This window comes from Anomalospiza imberbis, chromosome 6 (assembly GCF_031753505.1).
Source record: "Anomalospiza imberbis isolate Cuckoo-Finch-1a 21T00152 chromosome 6, ASM3175350v1, whole genome shotgun sequence".
Taxonomy (NCBI): Eukaryota; Metazoa; Chordata; class Aves; order Passeriformes; family Viduidae; genus Anomalospiza; species Anomalospiza imberbis.
In genome coordinates, this window is record NC_089686.1 from 29,535,874 (window position 1) to 29,547,973 (window position 12,100).

Below are 12,100 nucleotides of genomic sequence, written 5' to 3' on the forward strand. Positions count from 1 at the left end.
ACAACTGTGTATTGCTGTTCACTTGAACAGAGATGCTAAGTCCTAAGCAAATATTGCCATTGGAAAACAAACCACATAGATCAAAATTACAGTTTTAAACTCCTGCAGTTCTCCTACCTAATCCTTCTTGAAAGAAAAGTGCATCAGTCATAAAAGACTATTTTGGTAGAAAAGACAAAGTTCATCCTTTATCAAAAATTATATACAGAACTAAAAAGCTTTGGAAGCTTTTTAATCCAATTTGGAACCCCAAATCCAATCTCACACTCCAAACCAAAGCCTCAAGAACTTTCCAACCACTGCTAGAACGACAACACATTTTCCCAAATTCCTGAGGATGTATTCTCCTAATGCGCCCATGTCTCTGAAAAAAGTCGATTTTAACATGTGGAAGATGGCATTAAGGATAATGAAGGACCTGCTCTGCTGACGCTGCCTCAACAAAACCTTCCACTTTTTTTACAGGTGCCTCAGAAAGCTGCACATTAAAGCTGTTCAAGCTTTTACAATTGCTTGCAGTTCCACTGCCTCTTCCTGCTCTTTAGCCAAAACAACCTCCATTGCCACTCCTCTCAGCACTTCAGGGCAACACTGAGGTCTGCCTATACTTGGACTAGCTCCATACTTGGCTGCTGCTCTACAAGGACTGAGCCAAAGGGACCAGACACGCCTGGGGCTTGCACACAGAGCACAGCATGGCACAGCCAGGTGTGGACACTGTCCACTGCAAACTGTACAATTCAAGAAGTTTTTGCAGCCCCCTTCAGCTTCAGGTGTTCATTAAGAGTCATTCTGTCCTAATTTTTTATAGCATCTCTGTCAGTTAAATTACTCATTTTAGAAAAAAAAAAACCCAAACTACTGGAGAGTCCTTTTCAAATTACTGAAATACTAAAGCAAGTAAATGATTGTCGGACTCAGTATTTACAGAAAATTAGCTGGAAAACAAAGATGACCACCCTCATCTGAGCTAGTTGCTTGTGGCCTGAAGGCTGAGTATTACTCAGTTCTGCATGAAACTTAATACCCATATGTTCAACACAATTCATTCTTCCAAGGCAGGCAATTCAGTAATAAACAGTACACTCCCTTAAAGCAAAACACACAAAGATAGAACACAAATTCTGCATTATTATTAGTTTCTTGTTTGAGAAAACTTCATTTCAGCAAAGGAAGAACATAAAAGAACACCATGTACTGAAGGTAAGTACTTAGATTTGCTACTCCTGAGCTCCCCTCTGAGAGAAGGAAAAGAATGATTTCAGGGGAGGGGCAGATGAGATCCCAGAACACACAGACTGGTATGCAATAGATGCATTTCATGGAGCTTGGCACACATTTGATACTATTTTCTCCTGTACTATAAAAATATTAAGAAAAAATAAAAAACTTCAATGCTGTTAAAAAAGCTTGGAAGTTAATTATTCTCTAATCATTCTAGCAAGTCCATCTGGCAGCTTCACAACTGCAACACTTGAAATCCAAGAGTTTTCCCTTTGCCAGCAAAAGGTGTTCTTATGGCTGTTGCTGTGTTTGAAAATCTACTTGGAAATTCTTAAGTCTCATTAAACCACTGACTACAAGTATTCATAAGGAATCAGGGACCAATCCTTTCTCTGGTCACTTTATGAAACGTGCACACTCAAAAGTTGTCCTAAAAAAACCCCACCCAACCATTATATCATTAATACCAATATTGTATGTTTTATATATCCTGCATTCAGGGAACTACTATCTCTTTTCTTCCTCAAGTGGCTTTAGCCTGGGCAATTACTGTTTCTTCTTCAAGCAAAAGACATTTATTTCAAAACACTAATTTAGAACCCAGGGCTGTTGAAAAGCAGCATCCTTCCTTCTTCTGTAAAGAATAAAAAATTAAAAACAACATCAGAAGTTAATGATAAGAAATTGCTACAAGTAGGTGGATCCTGAGAATCCACTAAGGTCAAAATTCAATAAAGCTGTTGAACACTTTCAAGTCCCATGACAATTCACATTTCTCAGACATACAATCACATATCTTAATGAACTTGAGACTATGCCTAAAATACCATCTCAGTGAATACAAGCACAGCTCTGCATACGGAATTGTCCATGGCAAAATAATAAGGAAACCATAAGGCATGTCTGACCAATACTGAATTTACTTTGTGAGGTTTAATGGGTGACTGAATTAAGAGTCAAATATTCAAAACTGGTGTAAAAAGCATATTTACTGAACAACTTATAAAAAGGAAAAAATATAAATTGAGGCCATTAAACAGATTACATTACCAATAGTGACAAGACGTCAGTAGAATGTTTGCCAAACATCTTGCTTGTCCACAAAGTATTCAGCGAAAAATATACCAAACAGGTATTACATAGGCAACCACTTAATGAAAGTCAATGTAAAAATAGCAATTATTTTTCCAACTGCTCTTTTCCCTGCCCATTTCCCAAAATGCATTAAGGACAAGGATTCCATCAATTACTTTTCAGTCTCATTCTCAGGTTCACTGTCTCCACTATCACTGTCTCTTCCAGGGTGTTCTGGCATTTTTCGATGTTCATCCATTTCATCCACATTCAATTCTCCTTCCTTCATCGTTTCTTCCACTACTTCATTTTCTTCTGCTGCATCTTCCTGTATGCCCTGAACTTCCCCTTCTACTTCAGTCTCTCCAGTTTGTGTCGGTTCTGGTTCTTCAATCATGGCAGGTGGGGGCAGTAAATGCTGGATGATTGAAAAAGGAAGGATTTTAAGTTGTTACACTTTAGCTTGAACTGTTCATCTTACAATTAGGAATTTGCATTAGATAACAAGTTAACAACAAATACATAAAATTTAGAAGCTGTAATGATTTATAAGCACTTCACGCCTATATATAAAAAAATTAGAATAATGGTCACAATACAGTCATCTTAGATACATTTTTTTATGGAAAAGACAGTGTTAAAATCTTAGGACTTCCAATTCAAGGACAGAAAACACATTTCATTATCCCAAACACTCAGACAAGTAATAGGGTTATGGTAAATCTTGGAGCAATATGCATATTTCTACCCTAATCTCACCTATTACCATTTCAAACTCCGAGATATGTTTAACTTGGTTTCGATGCCTTCAACAGGCCTGTCTTTAACAATTCATACCCATAATTTCCCCTTGCAACATCTTATAAAATACTACGTGAATGTTATCTGTACTTACACAATTCAAATTTCACTAACAGTTAAACAATGCTTAAATATTTTCACACAATACTTCTGAAAAAGTCATTTCGTGTATTCCAAGTGTTCTGCTTACAACCAAAGAAGTAGTTTGTAAAACATTATAGGCTGAATAGTAGTTAAGTAACACAACTGGACAAAAAATACCAGGAATACATTGAGCTGAAGAGTATGGATGAATGCTATACAACTGCAGGCTGAACAGAAACACTCATACTTCTTGCAGCCTGACATTATTTAATGACATGATGGATATTCCTTTAGAATATTTTGGATCATTTTAATGAAACACATTCTTAAAAACCTTGACGATTGTTTAGCTTTGTTTTGCTCAAAAGGCAACTTTGTATGACATGAAAAATGAGGTGTTTAATTACAGTGAAGTTTTACCTTCAAGTAGATGACACTAATATTACAAATTTGCAAAGGCAAATCTACAAATCAATTGTGATTACCAGCAGAGATATAAAAAACATTTTCTATAGACTTTGAAGTCATCAGACTGGTCTCTATATCCATCTGCGCACGGGAAAGCACAGTTCCAAACCAAAGATCTTACAAAAATTAATTCTTGATGTATGCGACAAACTCAGACTTCTGTGACTTACTTAGCTGTATACTGTACTTTGTGACAACTACCGTAAAGACTAGTGTAAAAAAAAGGAAAATAATAATGTTGTACTGAATATAATAAAAGAAATTTAATGCCAGCTTTGGTTTTTTTCAGTAGTTCTCGGCTTCTCCTGCAAGGAGAATGTGATTCATTGTCACAGTAGGAAAACAGCAGTTTTGTAACTAATTTTAGCTAGCAATGGATAAGATTAGGATGCCAAAAAGAGTAACAGGTATTATCAGGAGAATTGGGTCCATATTTGATTAAGGTGTCAAGCAAATGCTTTTTGGTAAAATTTAGATGCCAGCATCTGCTTTTCAGGACATGTATATACTTCCCTGTTTTGACAGGGCTATTCACTTACACCTAAATGTGGCCCATCTACTGCACAATCCAGTAAGTCTTCATCACATAATATTTTGCATGGTTGAAAGATCTCCAACTATATTAGACAAACTGGCTTCAAAGCAAGTCTTGTCAGGTGCTTATAGGACTGGGTTTCTAAAAAAAACAGTGTGAGTTTACTTCACTACTACTAAAAAAAAAATTACAGTAAGAAGACATTCTAGTAGTGTCCTCTTTGTATATCCCCTTTTCTTTATAGCACACAGGTAATTAACAGCATTTCTCCAAAATAGTCAGAAAGTATCCTGTCTGTCCAGACAGCCTGGAAAAGGCTTTTTCTGGGTAACAAAACACTTCAAATTTGGCTGAAGCTTTCTCTCAGAAATAAAAATAAAATCCAGTAGTCACTGGGTAAGAACTGCAGAGAAAAATAAATTTTCTCCTGAAAGTCTGACATTCAGTTAAAGAAAAAGTTTTGAGTTCTGATCTCTATTGATTACACTGTTCCATATTATACAAAACATGGAAGTGAAAGAAAAAAAAAAAAAGGAAGAAGATGTGACAGAGACATCCTTGCATTAAAGAACAGGACCTAGATCTCAGACTATCTGTTCAGGGACAGTCATGTTCACACTCTCTTCCCACAGTCGGCTAATACAGAGTAAGTACTGTCTTTTTACATCAATTTTGTCCACTTTTGGAAATCTTTCAGAAGAGCAAAAATCAAAAAGGGAACTTCAGAGTACATGAAAGAATAAATTATAGGTAATACAATATATAGGTATTATATAATAGATGAAGAATAATATATAGGTAATATGAAGATGACAGACCCCAGACACTGTGTGAAAGCTGATGCATTTAAGGGGTAGCATTTCAGACCATTCCCTTTTGCTTTAACTACCTCTAGGCTTTACAAATCTAAGTATGCTCAGTATACTATCTAAGCTACCTTAATGGTCCACTCATTTACACAAGACTACAAAGACGTTCTGATGGCTTCTAAATTCTACTTCAGGGATTAAACACTGACAAAACTAGGTACAGAAGTGTCTACAACTGCTTTGCTTGATGCTGAAGTAGGGCTGAAAAAACATGCTCCAGAACCAAAAAACAGTACAGCTGCAAACCAACCTGGATAATAGGGTGATTTAACAGGGTTAAAATGGTTTCAGGACATGATCTGGTCTTGCTCTTACAAAACATTATTACATCATGCAGTAGTGTTACAATCCAACTAGCTGAAATCCCACACTTACCTGAAATGTAACACACAAGTTTCCTTCAAATTAATACTAGACAAGCTAGCTCTTTAGTATTAATGAATAGTATTTTTGGCCCAAACAGAGCCATCAATGCACTTGTCATCAATTACTGATACATTTGGGGCCCTAAATTGAGGCTTACAACACCAGAAGATACAGCTTTTGCTACCACAACATTTTACAAGACCTCAATATTCTCACTTCCAGTCACTAACACTTTTTGAACTTTAAATATAACAGAAACAGACTCAAATCTCAACAGCTTCTCATGCCATTTACTGAAAAATGATTTTATTTTAAATGCTTTCAAAAAGTTTGACGGTCCTTACCTGTTGATGGTGGCGTGTACTCTGTATCATGTGCATATACATATTGTACACAAAGTTAGCCATTTGAGGCATGTTCTTAATAACATGTATTTGATGAGCTGGTCTTTCTCCATTCTAAGGAAGGGGAAAAAAGTGGACATTCAGCAAACAAAGCAAAAAAACCTTTATTCAAAGGTTATTTAACTATATTAGAAGTCAAAAGCCCCAAGAAATTAAATAACGGTTTTAGAAGAAAAAAAAATCGGTGAATTCTTTGGAAAATTAGGAAGCATAGGTCTTACATTTTGGGGAACTGGATTAATCATGATACTGCAGCCTGAAGAAACTTCAAAAGGACAGGCTGGGTTCTGATTCTTACTCCATGAAGTACATTTTGGACTGGAGTAATTGAACATATTAAAGGCACAAATTTTTTACGATCAGTTTAGGATTTAGCCTCTTGCAGCCCAGCTCCTTGCTCACACTCACTGACCTTGCTCGTTGCAGTCTTGTTGCACAGTTGATCTGAAAGTTTCAACTGAAAGGGCTCCCTCCCAAACTTGTCAACAGCATTTAAGACCAGGAAAAGAGTTGTAACTGAATTTTTGGTGCATGCAGGCATCCCTTCTCAAAGCTTCAGAAAGCAGAGTAGATATGCTCCTTTGTTTCTTCATTTAGCATCCTGTTCTGTGTGCCCTGTGCTTAGATCCTCAACTCAAACCTTTCCCCAAACATTTAGTGCAGTATTAAAAATTAGGTTCTTGTACTTATGAACCTAGCTCAGCAGCAAAACTCTTGTGGTATTGAAACCAATTTTAAGAGAAAAAAAATTAACTTGTAATCCTGAATTACTCAGTTACATGTAATTTTACCTCTTTAAATGAGAAATGAGTAGCTTTATGTAGCTTTGCTTGAGAAGTAACATCATTTTGTTTCACAACAAGACCAAAAATGCGTAAGAACTAAAAAAATATTTTGATCACAAAAGAAAAATACTGAATCATTTACATAAGCACAATTCAGGAAAAAGCAGGCACAACAGTTACTGATACTTAAGTTTAAGTTATACTGATAATTAACTTTTGTGGAAACATCAATTAAAACCAGCTGGTGTTTATCATGACAAAAGATAACTCTAAGGAGGTATTCATAGAATCACAGAATCATTAAGGTTGGAAAAGACCTCTAGTATCAACAAAATCCAATCATCAAGTGGCACTGTTGAGTTCACCACTAAACTATACCCTCAAGTGCCACATCCACACCTTTTTTTAAATACTTCCAGGGATGGTGATTTCATCATTTCCCTGGACAGCCTGGTCCAATGCCAAGAAGCAGATGCACCAGTCTAGCAGAGAAAACACTTTGACCTCTTACAGTCCACTGAAATAAAGTGAGCAAACACCAACACCCATTACAGATACCAGAATCCAGTGCAGCTGTTCCTACCTGTCTTGCAGTTGGAAAACATTCTGTGGGAACGATATGGAGGTGAAGTGGTCGAGCTGTGAGTTGGCTGAAAGCTGGAGTTAGCTCAAAACAGTTTTGAAATAGTGACACCCTTGCAAAGATATAAAGTCCAAGTCTGGCTCTTGACATGGCAACGACTAATCGTCGGACATCCCTTCAGAAAATGAAATCAATCATTTTTTTTCACTGATGACACACTTGCAATAAAAATAACTAGAAGTACATGGGAGTCTTAAAAGAAATATAAAATCATCTGCCCAAATACTATCTTGTCTTTAGTTTTTTTCCCTATACATTGTTTCAATAACTAGCAAATCCTAGTACCATTATATAGAAACAAATATACTGATTCACTGTACCAATAACTTTGAAAAATTGCCCTCTACTATTTTCCTACACCTCAGAAGTTGAAAGTAAACATTGAGAAAAAATTCCAATAGCATTTCTGTAGCTGAATGAGTAAAGATGAATTTGATAACTCATCTATCTACCTAAGATCAGACATGTCTTCCTCCATCACATCCCAAACCAAAAGTGCAAACATTTAAAACTATACACCATAATGCAACTTATGCAATGATCAAACACTTCTGATGCAAAAGAAATAAAAATCTCGATTACAGGAAAGGATATATGAGAAAATTTAAGCCTGCATTTTGCTCAAAAAACACTATAGTCCTATAATTCTACTAGGGTGAAACCAAGGTCAACCTATCTGCAGCAACATAAACTAATTATAGGGTAAGAGCCATTACAAAAGGATAAGTGCTCAAGAAGAGGGTACCAGACAGTTATAAAAGAAAGTTTGTCTGAACTTCATTATACACATAGCATTGAACTTCACTTCTACTACATACTCATACAATAGAATTTTTTGTATAATGGACTATACATATTTCTGTATCTGATACAGAGTACAAGTACTGCTGTGGCACTATGAGAAGATCTTCTTACATACCTAAGGTGGCCTACAGCTTTGGTACGCACTAGGGAAAGCAGAATATAATCGTTCTGTTGGCCTTGAAACCTGTCCACAGTTGTTACCTACAGAATTAAAAAATAAGAAAAAACCTCTATAGGTTAATTTTTGCCATTTCAGTTAAAACACGACACCAAAATTTTAACATAGACTTTGGACTGAGATTGCAGTAAACAAGAAGAGAAAATTCTTTAACTGATTTAGTCGGCCTCTAACTAAAAGACTGGGTTTTTTTTCTGGAATACATTAGGAGGAGCTTTTGTCTGACTGTATGCTGTTTCTTTTACTTCTTTTTATTTAAATTTGTCAGAGAAGTGAAGTGCTAATACCAAAAGATTACGGAAGCCATTAGCTTTGCAATACAGTTTTAACCAGCAGAATTAGCACCAGATATTTATAACTGTATTATTTATTTCTTCAGATTCGTGATCATACATTCTATCAAATAATTTCCACTCTGGGTGGACCTTTCTAATGATGTGATTTTGGGGAATGATGTTATTATTAAGGACAAACAAATGACAAAAAAAGAGTTATTCTGTCCCACACAGCCTGTAGTCTTTTCACCTTCACTGACTTCACTCTGTCAAATTATCAACAGGCAAAAATGAGGGCACTAATCCACAGAATGTAGGTTCATAAATATGTGGTTAAACAGGAAATACTTCCACAGACACCTGTTTAAGTGGAGCTTAAATTAGCCTGATTTTCAATATGACAATTTAAAACCACAGAAACCAGAACTACTGCAATGACTGATATACGTTCAAAGTCACCTTGTTTGGCCTTCCAATTAGAGGATTGTTTCCACATCGCTGATTAATGACATCACGGATCAGGTGCTTCTGTCCATTATATGTTGTCAGGATACTTATCCTGTCTGCAGGATAACCAAGCAGGCACATATACATGAAGACTGCCACAACATACTCTGCCTCACCAAGATTCTAAAGTTTAAAATAAGAGAAAAAGACATGAAGAAAAAGATAGAAAAAGGGTTACTCATCTTGTAAGGCTAAAAAGAATAACACCTGTGACATTGTCAGGTATTTAGACAAATAATTTAGCACTGAGAGAAATGTCCCTAGATCTGATGATTCTTTGCTCACTTTGTACAAGCCATTTTGAAAGAATGGAAGAACCACAAGTAGGTTTAATACCTGTGGTATCATTCTCACTCCTTTTCAGACAACTGTTAAAAATATCTACATTAATATTATTGTTAGGCACTGATTGAAACTTTGCAATATTTACTCAAAAGTTCCAGTCAGCCAAAAAAGGTGCAATGACTCACTCCCCAGTAAACTGGAAGTATGAACTAGTTTCACTAGTATAAACAAAGTCCTTTCAAGTATTAATTAGGAGACAGACTGGATTATGAAATCCAGTTATTTTCACTGCAGGCCATCCTATTCAATTACGAATTACCAGTGCTTATTTTGTATATTGTAACTTTCTCTCTTTGTCATTACTTTATGAGTCTGTCCCAAAGTACCACTCTTCTGGCTACAGGAAGCTTTGTCCTATTTCCAGACTGAAGTTATTCATAGCCTATTTAAATCCATTTTCTGTCAACAAAAATTATCTTTCAGGTTAAAAAGTTGTTCTCAAATGCTGACATTTACTCCTGCTCTATTTATACAAGGAATTTTATCCCCACTTGGCTTATGTTTGAATAGGCTGGACATACCAGCCTCATTTATTTTTTCTTACTAAGTGGGCTCTGCATTACTTGGAAAATGCAGTTGCCAGGCATATCAAACACCTGTGGGTGTAAAGCTATTCTACAAATTTTAATCCCCTTTAACTCTGAAAAGAAAAGCCCAAATTCATGAAGAGAATTATACATGACAGCAATCTGTTATCTCATGAAAAACCTTGAATGCCACCAACATACTATGCTATCACTCAATTACCAAGATCACAAAAAAAAAAAAAAAAAGTAATGGTAGGAAGTATTGGAAGAGTGTGCACATGAGAGTACTGATATAATGAGAAGTGTGTTCTGTGTCCTCATGTCAGTGCTCTTAATCTTCTTTAGCCAAAGAGTGGTCTAAAGCAGCGCTTGCACTCTCAATTATCAGGCACTCCTTTCAGCTGTTTGTGTTCCACTGGACAACTTTTTACTACTTGCATGTTACAGTTTCAAAAACAAAATCAAAATGATCTCTCCAAACAATTCTGACCTCCATCTAGCAATGGGATAAAGTGGGTTAGGATTAACCATTGCTTTCTTCTCTAGCAGCACACTAATTTGTACTGAAAAAGTATTGAGACGAACCCAAGCAAAACCTACAAATATATTTCATACCTTTTTAAAAACATAGATTCACATAAGTCTCAGTGATCTTCAGAGGAAAAAATGAACAAGAATATTATCATCATAAAATATATTGTTTGCTTTCCATAATATTAGGCAAAATATAAGGTGTTAACTCCATGTTTGAATTAAACTCCTTAACATCGCTCCAACTCTAACTTTTCAAAAGCCCAAGTTTGCTATTTTAGGCACCATAGTTTGTTTCACCAGTTTTTAAAACAAGAAAAATAAAAGGACTGAAAATATAAGCATCTTACTACAAGTGTAAAATGTTTTTCTAATTTAAGAGAAATAGATAGACTGTTGATGATGGCTTAATTTCAAAATTTAGTTGAGAGTTTGAAAACTTAGTTGAGAAACTCCAAGATTAAGGTTTTTTGGCAATTTACTTCATCCTCCATGTCTCTATGGCTCTTATGTATGCCTCTAGCAGTACTGTTTTATTCTTTAATGAATAGGCATTTTAGCATTCCTACCTATAGATCAAATCAACACAAGGACTCTTCAAACTCAGGTATGAGCAACCAAGCAAACTTCAAATCATTGTGTTCAGCGGAAGTGCAGGGAAAAAACTAGTGTTTTTTCACTATCATGGTACAGCTGAATTACAATGGACTTTAATTTGCCTTAGGTCAAAATTATGTTTTGTAATGAATTACACCAAGTCTCATCCCTCCCATAACAAGGAGAAAACAAAGTTATTTACTGAGCAAAAGCCCCAACACAATGTTTTCGTTTCCAACATTCAAAACTCATTAAAAGGAGGAAAAAAAATCACACACATGACTTAATTATCTGAGAACATTAACTGAATGTCAGTTTACTGTTTTTCATAGTCTGTCTTCACTGTAGATCTAACAAGGCCTATTGAGGCTAATAAATTACACATGTAGTACTTCCCTTACCTGATAGAAATAAGGATTGGGTTCAGACTCTCCTACACCGTTGAAGTCTTCTACATTTATAAGCTGGAAGTCGTACAAAAAGCCAGCATTGGCTGTTCTGAACTCTGGCAGAAGCTGCACGTGAGGCAGGTTACCCAGGTTCTTGTAGCGCCAGTTGTAGAGGTTACACAAACTGTTCAAAACCACAGACACACAGCACACAGAGTGAGCTCGAGCAGGCTCTTGAACTCATTCAATAGAGTTCAGATGCATACGAGATCAGGGCTTCTGTAGCCTTTCAGTGAAAAGAATAATTTTGCTAGGCAGCCTGTACATATATAAAGGAACACACTCGAACAATCTCTCCAGCAATATTATTTTTAGGTTATGATTCTGTTTTGGTCTCTCTCACCGAAAACTTCAAATGCCACGTCAATGTGGCACACTCAGGTTTAAGTCTGTTCCTCTTGATCAAGCTACAAGCTTTGCAAGAATTCATGGGTAACAAAACTTAAGGAATATTAATCCTACTTTACAAAACAGAAGGAATAAGGAAAAAAATATTTTCTGCATTAACTGTGGTAAAGCTTCTTACAGTAAAAAGAAATTTATTTCCTTATTTATTTTGTGCATTTCCTAGTATTAGCACAAGATATGAATGGAAACAAACAAAATCTACCTAATTCTGAATGATTCCTGATAT

At 35.8% G+C, this 12,100-nt stretch overlaps 1 protein-coding gene across 2 annotated transcripts in view; it reads right to left on the bottom strand.

Moving 5' to 3' along the window:
• Positions 1-2,195: 2,195 nt before the first annotated feature.
• AQR (aquarius intron-binding spliceosomal factor) overlaps positions 2,196-12,100 on the bottom strand; it is a 50,182-nt gene continuing 40,277 nt past the window's right edge. For both annotated transcript variants that reach the window (XM_068193018.1, XM_068193019.1), the window contains exons 30-35: positions 11,419-11,590; positions 8,970-9,140; positions 8,173-8,258; positions 7,194-7,368; positions 5,766-5,879; positions 2,196-2,716 (exon numbers count right to left, since the gene is read on the bottom strand). In XM_068193018.1, the coding sequence (XP_068049119.1) occupies positions 2,471-2,716; positions 5,766-5,879; positions 7,194-7,368; positions 8,173-8,258; positions 8,970-9,140; positions 11,419-11,590 (964 nt within the window). In that variant the 3' untranslated portion in view covers positions 2,196-2,470. The remainder of the gene's footprint in view (positions 2,717-5,765; positions 5,880-7,193; positions 7,369-8,172; positions 8,259-8,969; positions 9,141-11,418; positions 11,591-12,100) is intronic.